This window comes from Prunus avium, chromosome 2 (genome assembly GCF_965620075.1).
Source record: "Prunus avium chromosome 2, drPruAviu1.hap1.1, whole genome shotgun sequence".
Classification (NCBI taxonomy): Eukaryota; Viridiplantae; Streptophyta; class Magnoliopsida; order Rosales; family Rosaceae; genus Prunus; species Prunus avium.
Genome location: NC_142285.1, coordinates 27,459,031 through 27,479,809, shown reverse-complemented (window position 1 = coordinate 27,479,809; position 20,779 = coordinate 27,459,031). Strand labels below are relative to the sequence as shown.

Sequence of the window (20,779 nt, the reverse complement as noted above, 5' to 3'; positions counted from 1 at the left end):
ATGGCAAGCAATAGGGCCAATGCTCTTTGTTAAAAGTCAGTTAACCTATCAAAGATAACAAAAAGTTGAGATACGCTTCTCTATGTCAAACTTTTCCATTTCGTTTTATAGCTCATAGAGATCAGAAAAAGTTGAAGCTTCACAATTTCGTAAACAGTCTCTTCATAAACCCTACCGATTTATTGAGTTGAATTGCTCACAGTTTACTACATAAAACTTTGAACACAGCTGCCAAAACCAACATTACAAAATCCTGCTAGACAGATTCTCAAACACCAATATACATTTTGTTTCCACCAGAAGCAACATGAAACTTTTAGTTCTTCCAATAGACTACAAGGGTGTCAAACTCATATCTCCAAACAGGGTAGTAAGGGCAGTAATATGAGCCTATCGCGTGCAACGCATCGGCATGAGAACAAGAAGCATGTTCATTTTTTGCAGGACTGGAAAAGCTCTACACCCTTTACTCTTCCATGATAAATAACAAGTATGTTTAAACCCAGAAACCAGCATCCATGACTAGAATCAAGGTGAGCCAGACACCCCAGGGAAGAGTTCTGATATTTTATTGAAAACATCCATAACCTGAGACAATGGAACACAAGATAATGCCATAATATATTAATACGCAATACAATTATATTGGGTGATGGCTAATTAGCCCTTAGCCCATCAGGAAATAGAAAACTGAAATCAATGCTACATCCCAGCCCGGTAAAACTACATAATGCCCTCTAAATTACATTCAAGCATCAAGTAACTTAAAGGCATGTTGCATGTAAACCATTCTCAACGACCCTCAACAAAAACTATTAAGAAGCAATACTACACTTGATCTAGGCCAAAAGTAATAACTGATTGTAAAAATAATAATATACAGTTCCACATCAGTTGTTAGGAAACAAAATCAATTTTTTACCCTAAAAAAAAAAAAGATAAAATCAAGTTAAGCGAATGTCCAGAACACTAATGTTCCCAACCCCTAGTGAAACTTACTTTGGTGGGTTTTGCTAATATTTTCTATATCGAAATAAGTTACTGCAAATATTGCCTATGGATTTAGATCTCACAAGTTAATCAATAGTGTAAGCTCTTATGATGTCTGATGGAAGGAATGTTGGTTCCTTGATCGATCTAATAACAAAATCTTAAAGTACTTCGACGAGTTATCCAAAACTCTTAAATACATCCTGCTTTTGATAAGATGGATATATCTAGTTGAAGTCATGTGGAAGAAGCAAGAATACAACTCAAAACTATATAAGAAAGTAGTAGCCATCTTTAACATGCTAAATAATTTATAGATATCTCATGCTAACTTAGAAATAGATATGAATTATAATGTGAAAACAATCATTTTGAAGAAAGAATAGACACAAGAGAACAGAAAATACTCAATAATAATCATATAATGATTTATCAATAGGATACATTTTATTTAGAAAAGGTAATAAATAAATACAACTAAAAACACATATGTAGGCGAATCAGAATTGAGGGTTGATGTCAAAAGAGTTCTACCATACCTCCTTATCATTTTGATATTTGGCAATGCTGAGCGGGTTCTGTGAACACTGCAACAGAAACATAATAATATTAGAGAATTGGTATGGTGTGCCATCCTATTTTCCCACCCCCACCAACTTTTAAAATTATTAATTTAAACTTTCCACCCCACTTTATTCCCATAATATTTTTTGTTAACTTTGGATGGCGTCAGCCATGGCCACCACCATTGATGGTGGCACCCACTGCCTTCCCTCTGCAGGGTGCAGCATTTGCAACACCCCATAGTTACTGGTTAGGCCCCATAATGGGAGGCCAGTCCAACCAACCTTCCAAAAAGGGAGGCCCTTCGGAGGTGAGACCAGTCCTACCATTTCTTTTTTTTTTTCTTTTGCAACTCTTTTTTGTGTTTCTAAACATCATTCTTCAACGTAATTTTGCACAAGGATAAAGTGAGTGGGTAAACAGCAATGTGGGGTGTTCTAAATTAAATCTAAGTACTCTGGCAATACATACATCCATGATGGCTGCTTGAACTCTTGGGTTTTGAAATGCCATAGCAACTTCAGGATTGGCCATTATTTTTGAAATGACTTCCTCAGGTGTAAGCCCAATTTGGTCTGCAAAATATAAAGACAATAATTAAAGAAAATACATACCAAAACTTTATATATACTCCTCAAATCAAATACACTCTAGAAATTCCCATCGTTGATTAATTAATCCCAAGCCTTCTTACACAAAGCCTAACCTCAGTTCAATACTATAATCATAAGTTAATCATAGAGCACCAATTTAAGAGTGTCCATCTTATGCCAGTCTAGGCGTCAGACTACTATCTTCAAATTTCTTCAATGGCATTTTTTTTAATTTTTTTTAATTTTTGGTGAAGAGTGAAATCCTTATGAAGTTGATTAATATGATAGCTCTTGATAATAGGGCTCTTGGCGGGCAATTTGATATTTTGGATGTTCAGGCATATGCTGTATGCTTTCAAATTTAGAGATGCTTCTCTATGTCAAACTTGTCTGTCTTATGATCAATACTGCCAGGTGTTTCATGCTCTGTCACTGACAACATTAGAAGTCCCAACCTTCCAATCCAAAGGCAACAGACACTGAACGTCTCAACCTTCCAGAAAAAACCACATACTCAACCACTCAATGTAGCTTTACCTTCTTTCTTTTTCCTTCTCTTATTCTTTAAAAAAAATGGTAGGTAAATTTCTTGAATTGGTTTCAACACTCATCTTACTTCTTACTTGGTGGCCAGCTTTATACCCAAATCCACCACACTATGGGAGGAAAAATACATACTTTCATTTTTTTATAGCCAGAATACTTTAATGTTAAATGAGAAAGAAGCTGTTTTAAAATCCAACATAAACTTACCAAACTGCTGCTTAACCTCAGGACTGCTAAGATCAAAATTTTTCAATGAATCCATCATACGATTGTCCCATTCATTGCTTCCGCCCATATTATTTCTGAAACAACAGTCAAGCATAAAAAAGAAAAAATAAATTAAATTGGAGACAGAGTAACATATCTTGTATGGCAAAAGCATCACACCGATGCAGCCTATCTGATAACACACCTCACATCCCCAAAAATTTAATAGAAAATGCAGCCTAGTAGAACACAACAGAAATCAAAACAAAATGTTTCATTGTCCTAAAAATTTAGTGGACAGAGTGTCAGAGGCATATTGTTGAAGAATGGATTCCAAATATCCCTACAGAAACACACAAAAGATACTGAGTGCATTCACCTACCAGGTTCCAACATTTAGATGAACAGTACATCCTACCAAAATGCATGTATTCACGTAAAGTAAATGTAATCCTGTGTATATGTAACGGTCAAGAACTCAAGTATATTAACCTTTGTAGTTCACAAATTTAAAATAGACACTGAAAGATACAATGACAAATATAACATGACTCTTACAAGCATGTTTGTTTACATATACATGCAAGAGATGAAAAATTCACAACATGGTCAAAATTTTATGTTGAAGCATTGTTGTGTCCACCATGGTCAAAGTTTTGTTACAGGAAATGCTGACTTGATACATTCTCTGCTTCATGAGTACTTAAAGTATTACTGGACGCAAGACTCAAAAGGTCAGTTATAAAGCACAGGCAACGCAAGTGCACGGAGATCCCACCCTTTCCAATTTCCCACATATATAAAGGATCAAAAGCTTTAAATTCCTTCAATTAAAATTCATATGTATGACTTTATTTCAGGCACGTGAATGCATTCCAAACAGAAATCACAGCTGTAGCATTCCATATAAAAAACTGGTTCAAACTTCAGAGACCAAAAATATAGTTTCGCCACATCAAGGTAGAAACCACAAAATGCTCAGAATCTAAATACAAGAAGCTAGAACAAAAAGCTCCTAGCAATATCAAATGTAAATAAAGCAACAAAAAAAAACTTACAGCATGTCTTCCAGCTGTTGGCGATATTGTGGATTTTGTAGCATCCCTATCAAATGATGTGCATAATAATCAGATTAATGATCAAAAGCAACAGGTTAGGAGAAACAAAATGAACTCTAGGCCTACAAAAAAGAAATGCAATGGTGGAAATACACCCCCATAAAGAAAGAACACATGCTTAATTCAACAAAATTCTGAGTATTGAAAAAGAAAGAAAAGGTTCTAGGTACATATGAAAAGGGACCAGATATTTATGCAGTGACATTCACAATGACAAAGGACAACATATGGCCAAGAAGGCACATAGACATTGCTTCAAGCAGGCAAACTTGATGAGCGCTATTTTGCTTGATACCTTCAAAACTGATTTCTAACCAGGTACGAACAAATGAATTATCGAAATGCAGGCGATATGCATTAGTATGAGCCATACCAAGGCTACAACTGAAAAACCCAGAATACCTAGAAAAAGCCATGTTACTGATAGATGGACTTACATTTGAAAGTGGAAGGATTCCTCATCTCCTCTGGTAAATAGCTACAAGGATATGAACAGAATTAATCTTCTTTCTAATAGGAAGAAAAACATGAGATTAAGTTCCTCTAAAGGAGTATGTCAATATGAAGTCTAACTTTCATGAGACAGTGTCAAATCAAAGAAATGTAAAACGGTATTTTCATGATGTAGACAACTGGAAGAGTATTACAATATATGATGTAGACTTACAACTATATAATATTTTAAGCAAAAAAAGTAACCTTTGATCAACAAAGGCAACACTTGGAGAGCATCTTTTATCACAACATAAATATTGCAAGAAATAAATAAAAGGGATGAATAAGAAATTTGATAATGGAACTAACCAAGGTGAGGGATTTGCCCAAGGACTATGCCCTTCCTATCAAGGTCTAATCTTCTAGTAATAAATGGTTTGCATGAACCAATTGACCAAGAAACTTTCAATTTGAAACAGTTATCCTAGCCCAAATGACTAGAAATTATATGACAAGCTTGAAAAATTTATTTGGCAAATAAACCAAGATATTGTATGGATCTAACATTTACTGACACAAGATATACAAGTTCATGCTGCATGTGAATTGCATATGTTGTAAATTTGATGCAACTATTGAGATTTGTTCACCCAATCAAATTGTTGACGACTTTCCAAAAGTTACAAAGGTATCAAGTGTCAACAATAATAATTTTGTAGCTAATTTGCTAGATTAAACCATACCAACGTGCCAGAACAAAATCATATATCACAATTAGAAAGCACAAAAGATAACAAAAGATATATTACGGATAAACCATCTTCTGCACCGTCGGATCTTCCAACATTTTCTCCAAAGCTTCCACTGATAGAGAATTTGCTTTTCCTATCCATTAATGAATGAAAAAAAATATGTAAACTGTCTGATTAGATTACAAAAATCAAAAACTGAGAAAGAAAGGCAAAGATAGTCATGGACTACAGCATTTTAGTCATGGCCACTTCAAGCCAGACTGACTAGAATTACAAAGTAATGCAATCAAGGATTGTTTCATATCCATTTACGACACAGTTGTGTAACCTTCAGAACTGACAAACTTTGGCCCAATATTGCAATTGATATGAAGATTTACAGAATATATTGAGTCAAAATTCCATCCATATTCTGTCGTCCAAATGCATCTCAAGTAATAAAGAAGAAAAGATAGTCTTTAAACAAAACTGGCTGAATTTAAAAACAACCAGTTCAACCGTCTTTAGATAAAGATAGTCTTTTTCACAACTACCAAAAAATTGACATTAAATCTAAAAGCAAAGCAAGCACCGGAATACTGAGGGACAGCATAAGTGTCAATTGACTCTTTACTTACCAGTAGATTGGGACCCTGTGGAGGCACCAAACCCCTGCTTAAAAGCAGCTCCATTCTGAGAAACCTTCATAAAGTTAGCAAATAGTTAAATCTGAGCATTAACTCCAAACAATCACAGCATGATCAGAAAGACCAATTATAAGATACTCACTTTCACGTCATTCTGGAAATCCTTAGATGAACCTATTTCAGTAACATCTTTTAAGCTACTTTCGAAAGGACTCTTTTGTTCAGTTTCTTCTGGAGTAACATCTACAAAAGCTGTGAGTAGAAGATACACTTAGAATCTCAAACAGGAAACTGGCATAAGAAAACATCCAAATAATAGTAGCTTGTCAAAAATTAGTAGCAGTATTGATGGCCATAGTTTCACAAACATACATTATTAAGATATTCACTACAGTAAACGATTAAGATATTCACAATATTCCTGTATATATCAATATAAGACAGGTCATATGATCAGCCACCAAATACAGACGAGGCACACACCCACAATTTCACAAACATACACGTGTGCAGGCAGACATGAATGCATGCAAGCAGGACGCAAACCACATGCTGGCTGCAACTGCACATGACACATCTAAGGCTTCTGTTGCAATGCAAGCCCACAATATCATTTTGAAAAAGATTCTGTAAGTTCTAACATCATGACAATCATGCATTTAACCTTGATCCTTTGTCAACCATACTTTTTTACATTTATTTAATACCCAGAAATCCCCCAATCTGCATTGCGGATCAAACCCGTGGGAGCAAACCATGGGCCTGACTAATTCCACTAACCCCTTGTTGGTCCATACTTTTTGACATTAAATCATCCACAAACAGCTTGAAATCAGATCAGCTCTGTTTAAAATCAAATGGGATCCATTTAATACTCCTAGCTGTTTGATCAGCTTGAAATGAAAACAAACATTATGCCATAAATTCATATAAAAATAACACCACTTTTTACATATTACATTGACAAGCCTTCCAAGCCTTAGATTTGCAGCAGAGATATCTATTACATACCCTTGAAATGAAAACAAACATTATGCCATAAATTCATATAAAAAAAACACCACTTTTTACGATTACATTGACAAGCCTTGCAAGCCTTAGATTTGCAGCAGAGATATCTATTACATACCCTTTAACTAAAACTTAGGTAAAGGGTAATGCTCCAAGTTATGTAATAGAAAATTAGAAATCTATATAATTTTTCTTTATATAATGGGTTATCAATGTAAATTTTTCTTTATATAATTTACTACATATGAATATAGTCCCCTTATTAATAAGAATCCCTTGTGAGGAGAATCAAAAGGGATCTCATTGTTGGGGCCACCACGCAATGTGATCCAATGATCCAAACCGTGTACTACCAGAACCCCAACAATGAAAACCCATGCCTTTTATGGATGGACCAAGTGTTGTGGTGGGCATCAGCCTTGAGATTACTTGTTTAACAAGTAAAATCATCATGCAGACATATATCTTTATAAGTATGATGGTTGGCACATTCACCACCTCTGCTTCTTCTAGTATTCAACTAGGCTTCATGGTTCTAAATCAACTAGTTAGGTCACAATTTCTTAATAATGATTTCATGTATTGGTCAAAACAAAAGGTATCACTGTTTTCTCACATGATATCTCAAAATAAATAAAAAAACCTCAGCATACATGATATTTCAGATTTAGAGAGATCACACAGAACTTCCCTTGTGCTCTTGCAGCCAGCAATAAATGATACTTTTCAGTACCCACATACATTTCAAACAAAATTTTAAAAGTTCAAGCCATTCTAGAAGAGAATTCACTGTTTTACTTTCATGGCTCTTTTGGGCAGCTTAAACTTTTAAATTCTACCTCACAACAACCAATATATCTGAACTTTGGAAAAGGAAATTATATCATGGATTACGAATCCAAGTAAAGGAAAATAATATGTAAAAAGAAAAAGCATGAAGATATATATATTAAAGGCCATACCAAAGCTGTTCGACTTTTTCTTTAGTTCTGTGTCATTGTTGGCATCAGTGGCGGGGGTGGCTGGTATGGTTGGTGTAGCTGGTGTGGCTTGCGCAGCTTGTGTGACTGATGAGGCTGGTGCTGCTGGTGCTGCATCTACTCTGGTTGCAGATACGTCTACTGTCGAATGTTGGGAAGTAGCTGGAAAAGGTGAGGCAAAAGGCCCTGATGCTGGAGCTGATGGAAATGGAAAAGGTGAACCTGGAGGAAATGCAGCATTGTTGAACTGGCTATCTTGTGTATTCATTTGGCCCATCAAAGTCTTAAAAGCTTGTTGCATTGCATATTTCTGAAAGAAGATTAAAAGATAAAGATAGATTAAAAAAGAAAACATATCAAAAGAGTGAGGCTAAATTTTGTGTCTGCCACACACCAAATGAACAGTCACGACTCATTTATTATGAGTGACACAAAGTTTTTTTTTTTTTTCTTTTTCTGAGAGGGCTATGTTGTCATCCACAAAGTTATTCCATTCCACGTCAAATTTTGTACCATTTCATATCAATTCCATCTGAACTTTCTAACTCTTGTCGTGCCAATTCCGTGCACTGTCATGTCAACATTTTAACATGCACAGGACACGAAATGACATCATGTCACAAAGATATCACAGCAGGAACACAATATCTTGTGTCAATTTCTTGCCAATGTCTTGTGGTGTTGCATCATGTTCTCATATCATTTTCAAAATTTCTAACCTTTACGCACTATGCATATTTTATAGATATAAAACACCCCCCACACACATGCATCTCCTTTGTTAATTGTAGTCCTCTTACAAAGCCCTTTCTCAAATTTTGATAGAGCGGGGAGGTAGAAGATTTCAAAGAAAGAGAAGAAAAAAGATTTCAGACAGATAGAATGAGACAAACAGAGACAGAGAGATAGGGGAAGAGAGTGTTTAGTGTGATAAACGTCCATCACTTTATGATGTCAATACGCATATCTAGGGTTCGTCTTCACCACCATTAAACATGTTAAGGTAACTCAACAATAAAATACCCTAAGCTATTAAAATCCAATAATCCGAACTAAAATAGATCCCTAAATTTTAGGAGGAAAACACGCACCTTTAAGTTTGTAGCCACCTGTCATTACAATCAATGTGTCAAACACACAGAAAAGGTGAACTGGTCGAATAAATGTATGTCTTATCAAACAAAGAGATGCAAGTAATCTTGTTCTCACCCAAGAAAATAGTGCTGAAAGCCCAACACCAACACCAATCCAAAATAGAGGCGACCCTCTAAAAAATAAAATAATAAATAAATAAAGGTGAAAAGATTATATGTTTATGAAGTACAAGAAGAAAAGAAAAAGCAACAGCAAAAGCTTATTGAATAGATCAATGGGTTATAAATAAATAATTGATAAAATGAACAAAAACAAATTATTACATATTTGAGGGTGGGGGTGGTACTGAGATTTGAGGGTTGACACCAACTGAAGATGTTTCTCGACTACTTGAGGAAGAAATGCTCGCAAAACGTTCCACTTCTAACTTCTCTGCAACTGTAATACAAACATAAAGCGAAACACCCATGTGAGTAAAACTATATTGATAAGTTGCACAGCAACGAGATGGAAACACACCATCATAGAATCAGCAAGATACATTAAAACTTGTGATGGAAAAATAAAGAATATCCTTAAGATCTAGATTTATTTATGTATTGATTTTTGTCAAGAGCTAGCACCATAGATACTCAAGGTAGGGAATTCTTGGCAGTGTTTTTAGAAGGACTAAAAGCGCTTTTGACAGCATTTGGTAGAAATAGTTAAACATTCTTCCAGTTTATAAAAGCATTTTTGTAGCTCTTTCTTAAAAAAATCCTCTTCAAGAAGAAGCTTCCAAATGCATTTCCAGGAAGCACTTGGATGTTTGATGAAAAAATTGATGCACTTCGAAACAAACCCTAAACCCTAAACAAAAGCGCTTATGATTAAAAGTTCTTTCTACATAATCCCAAACAGACTCGTATTCTAGTGTCCCAAAGTGCCCAATTCCTAAAATAGTAAATCCTGGTATAAACTGCATCAAGAACACATATCATTCAACTAGAATTGATTCCCTAAATTCATGCATCCATGTGCAGCATTACAGAGGAGTGTCAAGGTTATCCATTCCCCAGTACAAACAATTTTTACTTGCCAACTCAATTTGACTAACCATTGTCCGCTCTTTCCAACCCACTAGAACTAAAAGTTTCAGTCACCACAAATAGTATCTTTCTTACAGAAGCACTATGCATGGTTTTGAAGAGTTTTCCTTTCCCAATTCATAAAAACTTGAAAAATTCAAAAATAAAAAATAAAATGATCATTTCCTAAGTAGGGAACTTACTAACACAATCAAGGTTATAGTCACGCCTTTCAAACCTAGAAAAATCAACTCAGACAACATCAAATGAACATAATTTTTGTCATCAATACTGTATGCATCACTTGAGACTCATAATTCAGCATAGAACCATAACAAAAAGATAATAATTTATACAATTCATAAAAAGAAACGCGAACCCTCTGTTTTCTGCAGTATATATTTGCAAATAGAAGCTGAAAGTTCTGACCTTTGGCAGCCACCGCATATCAAACACGGGCATACAGTAAAACTATTATACTCATCAGTAAAATTGAGTTAGAAAAGCCCAATTCAGAACCACAGAATTAGTACCTGGGAGACGAGGGGCATTGAAGCGAGCATTGACTCTCGAATTTTGGCTATTTTTGGAGGCTCTGAGATTGGCTGAGCATCGGAAGAGAGGAAATCGACTGAACGAGGGAGCAGTTCTTGGTGGGTTCGAACGGAGTGGCGGCGAGCGAGGAAGTGAGTGAGGAACAGACAATGACATCATGACTACTAGAAGAGAATCAGGGAAGGAGCTCTGCAATTGTATCTATCAACTAATATAAAAACTATAAACCCAAGCTTTGGTAGGGTTTTTTCTGTTAGCTGAAGAAGAAACTGAACTGAAGAGTCTATCTCTTTTTTTGTTTTTTTGTTTTACACTATGCTCAAGCTAAATATTCATTTTTCATATTTCTTACGATAATGAATCTGAATAATAAAAAAAAGGATTTAACAAGTCACATAGGAAATTATTTATTTATTTATCTTTCCAAAGTATAAAAAAAGGATTTAACAAAAAATATTTTGTGGGGAACATGAATATTTATCTCCAAAAACAAATTTGATTTTTTTTAAAGGAAAAAAAAGGGAAAATTGTATTTTTGGATTATTCATTTTTGTCCCAAAAAAGAAAAATATATATAATTTTTGGAAAATAAGAGTTGTAACTGTTTCTTTATTCTTACGCAGTTCAGGCTGAGTTAGAACTTAGAACTTCCGATTGGCACCAACTAGAGGCAGACAACACAAAGAGGAAGGGTTTATATGCTTCATATTGATTTTAGGGTTTTATGTGGAAGCTTAAGCTGAAGATCAAGGCTATGTAAACTGGGTTTCATGCAAGGAACTTTTAGTAATGGAAGCATTTGTTAAGTTCAGCCATCTGCAATGTATGGCCAAGCTAATTATGGCCATTAGTTTGGGCAGGGTCCTCGGACAGTGGCAACCTTACTTGCCTCTCTCTCTTCCTCCTCCTCTTCTTCGTCTGTGGCACCAGCCATTCTCAGACTCTCAATGGCAGCCACGATCGCCTTCAACGCCGTTGGAGCTCCGGTACGACTCTTCCACCAATTATCTCACCCACAAAGCTCCTATCCACTTGTTGGCGGGATCCGACTGCGTCGCGTTGCCCCGACCAGATTTTCGAGCTCCTCCTCTGGCTCTGGTAAATGAATCGCATTTTCATGTTGTGGTAAATTGAAATTTACATCAGAACAATTTGGTGATGTTTTAATGGAAATGGAATCAAATAGCAGGAATTAGGGCGCATATGGCAGCCGTTGATCAATCGAGCGCTGCTGTACCTCATAATCGGAACGTGGAGGCTCCTGTGGTTATCGTCACTGGAGCTTCTAGAGGAATTGGGAAAGCTGTTGCGCTCGCGCTCGGCAAGTCTGGTTGTAAGGTTATCGTCATCATTCATCATTCATCATTCAATTGCTTTTTTCGATGAGTCATGACCATAGGCTTCATTTCACTGTTACAGGTTCTGGTAAACTACGCAAGGTCATCTAAGGAAGCTGAATTAGTTTCCAAGGAGGTACCTTTTTTGTTAAAATAATGGACTTCATGCAATGCATATATTGAAATCAGTTCATAGTTGAAATGTTTGGTATTAATTATATCCCGCATTTTAAACATGTTTTATTGCGGTTTAAATGCTGCAGATTGAGGCATCTGGTGGTAAAGCTCTGACATTTGGGGGTGATGTTTCAAAGGAAGAAGATGTAGCGGCAATGATTAAAACTGGACGCAAATGCGCTCTCTTATGCTAACTACATTTTGTGTGTGGTTGCAATTATCGCTTGCAACCTGACATCTTTTCAATCAAATGAATATAGGTGGTTGATGCATGGGGAACAGTTGATGTGTTGGTTAATAATGCTGGTCAGCATCATATTACTTCTTGTATTTAAGCTTCTTATCTTGACTTTCTTTTCTATTTCATGTAAGACGTTGGATTATTCCAATTACCTACTTAAGTGGTCTTCTAATCATCATAGGGTTGTCTTGGGCTCAATATTGATCAAGGACTCAATTACCACTCGGCCCGTAGCCTTTGTATGAGTGTTTAAGTTAAATACATGGGCCACAGGGATTCCTAATTAAATATGGACTAGGGTTTTTATTTCCTAATGCAATAAGGACTGCTTGAGAGTTTTTCTTGATGGAAGAGACTCCTAGGCAGATGCATATAAAACACAAGTGCCCCTGCTCAACCGATCAAGCCAATCCACACAAAAGAATTCACCCCATCTAGAATGAGTGTATGAAGGGATCGGATTGAGGAGATGTGCTCTTGTATATTCTTGATGTGTGTTCTATCATGTGCAGTCAATAAAGTTTACATGTGGTATCAGAGCCTAGGCTGCATGTTTTAGAACCGAAAGTAATCATCCATCGCTTCTGCTACTTTGCATTTGGACGGCACTTTGCAAAGGCTTCTTCCTCTTTTTGCTGCCTCTGACCAAGTTTCCATATTTAAGGATTGGGGGAAAGCATGTGGGCATTGTATGACATGTGGTAGTCTATGAGATATCTTACAATTATAAGTCTGTGGAAAAACCATGTGGCTTGCATGTGTTTTCTCAATTTCATCGAAATTGCTTTTGTCGTGATTATTTCTTAATCAGTTTAGGTATTCTTTGCCTTTATTGTGAACCAGATTCTAGTGTCATTTATTTATTTATTTTATATTATCATGTTCTACGGCATATTTAAATTGGCATCAAGTTTCAACCTTAGGCATGCTTAACATTATTAATTGCTGCAAAAGAATTTATACACAGACATTTAGAGCTTAAGGCAATGGGATGCCGCACCAGTAAATATTTTAAGATAGAAATTGGGGTTTTAGTTTCAGCTTCAGTTATTGATGACCCAAGCATGTTTCATATTGATTAAGTAATCGCATGTCATGAACTGTTTCTTCTGTGACTTATTTGGAGAAATCCATTTCGCGGTTCTTTGATCAATTATTTATTCCATGATTAATTTAGCTCAGTTCTAGGTTTTAATATCAGCATAAAAGTGTACATATGCGAAAGGTTATAAAGTACCAAACCATAAGGATAAAACCTAAAACTGAAAGTTACAGAAGCAATGTATTGTTTTATTAACCTTTATTACACCAACATATTTTGTTAAGCGTGTTTCGATATACAGCTTTTCTCGTTCATGCTTGAAGGGTTGAGATCAAAGTTTCAAGAGTTCTTGTTTCAATTTAAAGAGCGAAAGCAACCTAGTTGATTAAAGAACTTTTGATTCTAATAAGATTGGTTATTAAATGTGATAAAAGTATAAAGTTTTAACTTTATCATATTTGGAAGTTTTATGATCATAGTCTACAGATATTCTAGCAATGGTTGAGTGAGCCAAAGCAACTCAATCATTAATAGTTTTCTGGATTTAAGGAATTGATCATAATTGGCATTGTAGGTGAAGGCATGTTAAAAACTCTCTGTCCAAAGATGTGAGTGGTTTAACATGAGTACACTTATAATGGAACAGCATGGGAGATGAACTGCATGAATTAGCAAGGAATTTCTTCAGTCCAAAGACGTGGGAGTTTCTTTGTTCAGGAAATTCGTGTATGTTCATGTCCTAGTGTTGAAAACATGTTTAATTCTCTACCCAAAGGTGTGAATTAATTATGTTTGATTGAGGATATGGGGACAAATTGATTGTATGATATATTTTGGAATATTTCAGTTATGTCACAATGAACCTTAACTCCATTGGCATACAAATTTTGTTCTTGTTATACGGATTGTAACATGTTTAAGTTGTTGATGGTAATTTGATATTGGTGATCTTGAAATAGTCATGAAAGTTAATAGTATGACAAAGAAAAAGATTTTGGTTGATCACATAAAGGAGATATGAGTATGAAAAAATTGATTGCATCATTTTCTCATATCAAATATTCTCTCAAGTTACACTACAGTTTCTGATCACTATTAGTTCACATCAAAGTTTATGCATATTCATAGAATGTATGCAATTTTGGTATTTGTGACTTGATTGATCGAAAATTTGATGTTTTCTTATTTGGTTATGTATGGACATGTTTGATACTTGGCTATTTTTCATATGCAATCAAGTGATTGTTTTATAACATACAGCTGGATTGATTCATACGTGTAAAAGGATTGATACATATTTAATTGGATTGAATCACGTAAAGTTGGATTGATCTGTAAGGTTGTGTTCGTCATATAGAATGAAATAAAATAAAGTTGGCTTGTTTTAAATGGTATGGCGTACTGTTGCAAGTGTTTTTGAGGCATGATTGGTATTACATTTGATGCTTTCAGTATTGAATATCAAGAATAAAAGGCACACTTGCCTTGTGAATATACATTTGCAAGTATTAATTGTGGTTATATCACTTGCATTTAAGGAATATCACTATTTTATTGCCATTATAGTTTTCAATTCTCAGTTTATCGACGTCTAATTATATGTCATGTTATATAGTATTCATGCTTGATATTAAGAAGTATGATCGTTTCACCCAAGAAAGGATAATTTTGAATGATAACCTAAAGAAAAAACTTGGGTTTTGCATGGCGAATTATTTGGATAAACTTTTTGTTTTAATATGAGGAAATGTCATGCTATATGAAGTTTAGATCTTGCAAATAAGGATAATTAAATTTTGAGGAACATATTGATAGCATTCATAATTCTATAGTTAACTAATTTTTCCAGTTTTGAACTATGCTGCTATGATGTCTATTTACATAATGTTGTAGTACAAATTAATTTGTGATAAAATTAGGCGATAAGGATCATTTTCTAAGCTTTCTTTAGACGCTGAATTCATGAAAATATATTGAGAATTGAATTTTTGTTGAATTTATGAAGTTGAAACAGATGCACAGGAATTTTCCTGACAGTTTCTGCATTATGAATAAAGATTGTTGAATGACTCACTTAAAGATCTTAAAATGAACTGAATTTTTGATATGTTGAGCATATACGTGTCTTCGTGAATTCTGCAAAGTTTCGTAATTATTGGATGTATAGATTATTTGTGAGAATTTTATTAGTGATCTGTGTTCAGGAAAAGTATGTGCTGACAGATTTTCTGAGTAACCTTGTAGGTCAATTTTCAGATTTTTTAATTAGCTATAAAACGACTCATTAATTTTTCTGTTTGAAGATTAATGACTCTAGTTTGTTTGCATTAAATTTGATGCTAATCCGACTTATAAATTAATTATGGTAAATTCTCAAGTAATCACATATCATTGCTGGAAATTTCTTTACAGTTTTGTGCATTTAGACTTATACTGTGAAGTACATTAGGAGCACGCCTTGAAAGTTCTTTTACACTTTTTTGTCACAGTGTTTCTAATCATAAGGTTATTGGTGCACTATATATTTTGAAGTAGCAAAGTAGTGAGTGTTTGCCCAAGTGGGAGAAGTGATGTAAAGTTTTGGGCTTCACACTCAATACCTTATTATCTTGTATTTTGATAAAGCTCATTTAGGTTTTGGAGCATACTTGGAATTCTTTTCTGGGTTTTGACGCATTGAAGTTTTTTGAGTACTAATAAGCATACTTGAAACTGTTTGGATGACTGACTGTTTCGTTTTGGCTACTAAAGATCTTACCATGCTTATTTGTATTGCTTAAAGAAAATTGAATCGGTGTTTAAGATACAAGTGGAATAAAGTTGAATGCCTCCATTACAGTCTTTGGTTTTTCTCATCTACGTGCAACTTAAATGTAAAGTGTTGTTTGAGAAAGAATTGAATAAATTAAATTTGAGCTCTAACTCTAAGGATTGGACTGCGATAAAGTTTTATAATGTATTAATTCATTTTATATGGTATTGATCCATTTTTGTAACATGCAAAATATATGTTTTGATGAGTGGGAGCGTTTAATGATCTTCTTTGAGGATGTATTCAGTAATTTGGATATTTTTGATTAATCGCTTAACAATCTAGTTTTGCATTAAGGATTTTAAGGCTAATAAGAACAAAGTTTGGTTTACGTATGTTATATGTTCTTATTATTTCATGCAGTTTTGTTCAAATCTTCAGTAGTTAATCAATGACTTTTGCTTTTTCAATTGAAATTTGTGATTGCTAATAAGCATTTGGATTTTGGTTCATGCTTGTAAGGGAGAAGGGAAAAGAAAGAATTTTTCCAGTGGTTCATTGATTCATTGAATAAGGTTGTTTCATACTTGTTACAATTATGGTTATGCCGTTAAGTTTTGATATGTAGAATTAGTGGGAGCTGAGTTTTATTCCACTCAATTTCATTAGTTTTCTTGGAGACAGTTCAATTATTTTGTCTATTGCTGTTTGGTTCGGTTCTTTTATTGGATTACGTGACTTCAGTTTTATGTTTATTATTCTTTGACAAATGAATCCAGTAACATGTCATCATGCAGTATAGCTAGCTACAGTCACTGCATAAGACATGAATTCATGCCAGTGTCATTAAGGAGAGATCTTGGTAATCTCTTAAGGAAGGGCTTATGAATGAAAGTGATCTTTGTAAACACAAATTAAGTTTTGTCATGATCATTCTGTGTCCTAGTCTTGATGGAAGCCTTATGTGATTTTGCAAGCTTATATGTGTGGTTGTAAGAATCTTGGATGTTATAAATTCAATGTGTTCCGACAGTTCCATGTAAGTTTACATTTTTGACAGTGGCTTGGTTTAGGAATAGAGTGATGTTGAGTTCTACATGGCCATACAGTGATCAACTTTGAAGCCTTGATGATTATTTGACCAAGTGGGAGAATGTAAGACGTTGGATTATTCCAATTACCTACTTAAGTGGTCTTCTAATCATCATAGGGTTGTCTTGGGCTCAATATTGATCAAGGACTCAATTACCACTCGGCCCGTAGCCTTTGTATGAGTGTTTAAGTTAAATACATGGGCCACAGGGATTCCTAATTAAATATGGACTAGGGTTTTTATTTCCTAATGCAATAAGGACTGCTTGAGAGTTTTTCTTGATGGAAGAGACTCCTAGGCAGATGCATATAAAACACAAGTGCCCCTGCTCAACCGATCAAGCCAATCCACACAAAAGAATTCACCCCATCTAGAATGAGTGTATGAAGGGATCGGATTGAGGAGATGTGCTCTTGTATATTCTTGATGTGTGTTCTATCATGTGCAGTCAATAAAGTTTACATTTCAACTGACACAATCCTTTTCAGGAATAACACGGGATGGCTTGTTGATGAGAATGAAAACATCCCAATGGCACGAGGTTATTGATTTGAATCTTACTGGCGTGTTTCTGTGCACACAGGTGTGTAGTTTAGGGCATATGTTGATCTAGTAATTGTAGTTGTTCTAGCTTAGAATTGTCTGATCTTTTTAGCATGGTTCGTGCTTTTTGCAGGCTGCAGCGAAAGTTATGATGAAACAGAGAAAGGTAATCAAATTCTTTCTTCCTCTCTTTTATCATGTCAATGTGAAAATCCTATTTTGCTTCTAGATCCTTAGTCTGTTCATCATATTTCAGGGAAGAATAATCAATATAGCATCTGTTGTTGGTCTTGTTGGCAATGTTGGACAAGCCAACTACAGTGCTGCAAAGGCCGGAGTAATTGGCTTTACGAAGAGTGTTGCAAAGGAATATTCAAGCCGGAGCATTAATGTATGTGCATGTGATTCAAGGTTTTTAATTAATTAATTTTATAATCTGTTTTTGGCGTGTGGGGCTTGCCTGCTAATACGTGTAACCCCACTCCACATTTAGCAATGGCTATGTGGTTTGTTTCATGACATTAAACGTTCAAGCAGATATATTTTTAAATTTCTAGCATATTTCCAGTCTTGCATGGTGGGCCTAAAGCAGTTATCCATCTAAAGCTTTCTTTTTTCCATAGGTGAATGCTGTAGCACCTGGTTTCATTGCATCTGATATGACTGCCAAGCTTGGAGAAGACATAGAAAAGAAGATCTTGGGAACCATCCCCCTAGGTGAGAATAGTCAGTTGGCTACTAGTTATTTAAGCATTATTATCAAAATCCATCATAGTTAATGTGAATTATTGAGAAACTGCTCGTGTTGGTTATATAACTTAGATGAGAGATATAAATGTTATTGAGTCTTTGGATTGGGATTATTGAAATTTGATTGATTCTCTAATTCTTCTTCCCTGATTTGCCTAAACTTAAAGCCTGATATTTGAAGACTTACATATAAATTAGAGAAAATAAATCAGTTTTATAATTCTTTCAGGGCGATATGGTCGACCTGAAGAAGTCGCAGGACTGGTGGAATTCTTAGCACTCAATCCTGCCGCCAGTGAGGCTTTTCTTTATATTCCATTCTTGGTCGGCTTCTAGTTTCAACCAGTAATTGAACAGAAGAGTAGAAGGATAATATATATATTTTTTCGTTTAGCAAAGGTTGTTAAAATATACTCTTGACACTTGTGAACAGTGTAAGAGAAACAAGACTTGATAGGAATTATTTTTGTGTAGTGGTTTCAGTCTCCAGATGATACTAAAGCGTTCTACTGTACTACTAGCCGAAATTTTCAGGCTGTGTATCGTTTATATGGGTTGCCTATGAAGTCATTTGTTATTCTCTGTGTGGAGGTAGAAAATCTGAGAGTTTTTATCAAAAATAGCCAAAATTTACCCCATACTTTCATAAATGTCCATTTTGATAAAAACTTTCAAAAATAGCCAAAAACTCACGTAAATAGACTCAAATGCCCTCAAAACTCAAACCCACATAAACCTAAAAAGCAAAACCCTATTCTAACAATTGTTTGGCAGACCTCTACCCTTCGTGTGTGCAGCAGATTCGCAAGGAGACAAGCACACCAAGTTACTTGCGGCAGGACTCCTCATTGTAAAGCATCAAACATTTGAATTCTTTTGGTGACTGTGCATCACTATTGCATACTCTTGGTTGCCAAACAATAATTAAAGTTATAGTTGTTCATTTTATCTATGGATTTCGTAAATAAACATTCAAGTAAAGGGAATTAAATTTTACTAGTGAGAAAAGAAAAAAAAAATCAACAAGTCGAAAATTTAAAAGGAATTTTTTGTTTGTTTTGTAGTTGCATAATTCTTCAATCTGTAGCTATACTTTCTTCGTTGGTCTGATAGGCTCCTTGCCTTCGGTTTGTTGTACTATCGGTGCCCTTGCGTTATTGCAGGGCTTTCTTTGTTTGTAATTGTTTGGGGGATCCCCCTTTTGTTGGCTCCTTCAGCCATTGGTTTTGCTTCATGTAGCTTTGGTTTTCTTAAATGATTTCATTTATAAAAAAATTATTTTGGAATATCCTCTTCAGATTTTGAGTTTCTTTTGCTTGTTAGGTTTATGTGGGTTTAGGTTTTGAGGGCATTTGAGTCTATTTACGTGAGTTTTTGGCTATTTTTGAAAGTTTTTACCAAAATGGACATTTATGAAAGTATATGGTAAATTTTGGCTATTTTTGATAAAAACTCAAAATCTGAAGCCTATGGCTTTGCTTTTAACCACTTTGGGTTTAGGCAAATCTTTTAACCACTTTGTAAAGCTATTGGTCGGAAGGCCACGTGGCCCTCCTTTGGGTTTGAACAAATCTTTTAATAGTAAATTGAGCTTAGACCCATAAAATTCATTTTAAATCACTTACAACCCTTTCCTTTAGTTTTCTATTTAAAATACCCAATTTTTTCAAATAATACCCGATGACTAGGATCCAACTAAGCAAGTTACCTAATATAACTTAAAATCTGATTTATTGTATTTTTCGGATTCCAAACCTACCCATATTTATAAGTTAATGTGTTATGAGAGGGTGTAACTAATGACACGTTGAATTTGGAAAGATCTCCAAATAGTTGTAATGGATGTAGGAATTAATTTAGAAACTTATTTGAAATTAAATATTAAATTCCATATTAAAGTATTAGTAATCTATTTTTGAATTAATGTTGTTTTCCTTTTATGAATTACAACCAGTAATCTATTTAACTTATTAGTAATTTAAATTCAATATTAAATTTAGGAATTAATGTTGTTTTCCTTTTATGAATTATACGACTAGTATTCTATTTTATTATAGTTTTATGAATAATAGTGTACATTCTAATTATGTTAAAAAATAATTTGATAATTTATTTATTATTTGTTTTTTGAAAAACATTTTTTTTAATGAACCTATTTTTTCATATGTACATTATTGGATACGTAATTTACTTCTTTTTTTTTGTTGTTGCAATTTTAGGGGAATGGCAACCAAAAGAAATGAGGTGATTGCTATGCTATTAATAGGGAGTTTTAATTGCAATTATGGCAGTTAATGAAATGCTT

The 20,779-nt window shown here is 34.5% G+C and overlaps 2 protein-coding genes across 4 annotated transcripts; one reads left to right on the top strand and one right to left on the bottom strand.

The window, feature by feature from the left end:
- Positions 1-161: 161 nt before the first annotated feature.
- On the bottom strand, positions 162-10,858 carry TIC40 (hydroxyproline-rich glycoprotein family protein). Of its 3 annotated transcripts, none has more exons than XM_021971737.2 (14): positions 10,518-10,858; positions 9,241-9,355; positions 9,032-9,089; positions 8,914-8,931; positions 7,805-8,132; positions 5,974-6,083; positions 5,823-5,886; positions 5,263-5,338; positions 4,456-4,496; positions 3,959-4,004; positions 2,901-2,995; positions 2,026-2,129; positions 1,530-1,577; positions 162-588 (listed from the first exon to the last, which is right to left on the bottom strand). In XM_021971737.2, the coding sequence occupies exons 1-14, from the start codon at positions 10,696-10,698 to the stop codon at positions 529-531; spliced, it is 1,344 nt and encodes a 447-aa protein (XP_021827429.1). In that variant the 5' UTR covers positions 10,699-10,858; the 3' UTR covers positions 162-528. The 3 variants fall into 3 exon arrangements, with proteins under 3 accessions (XP_021827429.1, XP_021827430.1, XP_088104196.1); XM_021971738.2 differs by having other exon boundaries at positions 5,823-5,877; XM_088248070.1 differs by lacking the exon at positions 8,914-8,931.
- Positions 10,859-11,143: 285 nt separating this feature from the next.
- On the top strand, positions 11,144-18,961 carry LOC110768057 (3-oxoacyl-[acyl-carrier-protein] reductase 4-like). Its single transcript, XM_088248071.1, has 10 exons — positions 11,144-11,637; positions 11,729-11,877; positions 11,959-12,012; positions 12,140-12,232; positions 12,314-12,359; positions 17,670-17,764; positions 17,858-17,890; positions 17,981-18,115; positions 18,348-18,441; positions 18,704-18,961. The coding sequence occupies exons 1-10, from the start codon at positions 11,487-11,489 to the stop codon at positions 18,808-18,810; spliced, it is 957 nt and encodes a 318-aa protein (XP_088104197.1). The 5' UTR covers positions 11,144-11,486; the 3' UTR covers positions 18,811-18,961.
- Positions 18,962-20,779: the final 1,818 nt, after the last annotated feature.

Excerpts from the sequence above, each read along its gene's own strand:
- TIC40 (XM_021971737.2), bottom strand. The coding sequence starts at position 10,698 with ATGATGTCATTGTCTGTTCCTCACTCACTTCCTCGCTCGCCGCCACTC. Across the intron at positions 9,090-9,240 it reads CCACCCCCACCCTCAAATAT|AGGGTCGCCTCTATTTTGGA; the intron begins GTAATAATTTGT and ends TTTATTTTTTAG. Across the intron at positions 2,130-2,900 it reads TGAGGTTAAGCAGCAGTTTG|ACCAAATTGGGCTTACACCT; the intron begins GTAAGTTTATGT and ends TATATTTTGCAG.
- LOC110768057 (XM_088248071.1), top strand. The coding sequence starts at position 11,487 with ATGGCAGCCACGATCGCCTTCAACGCCGTTGGAGCTCCGGTACGACTC. Across the intron at positions 12,013-12,139 it reads CTGAATTAGTTTCCAAGGAG|ATTGAGGCATCTGGTGGTAA; the intron begins GTACCTTTTTTG and ends TAAATGCTGCAG. Across the intron at positions 17,891-17,980 it reads TTATGATGAAACAGAGAAAG|GGAAGAATAATCAATATAGC; the intron begins GTAATCAAATTC and ends ATCATATTTCAG.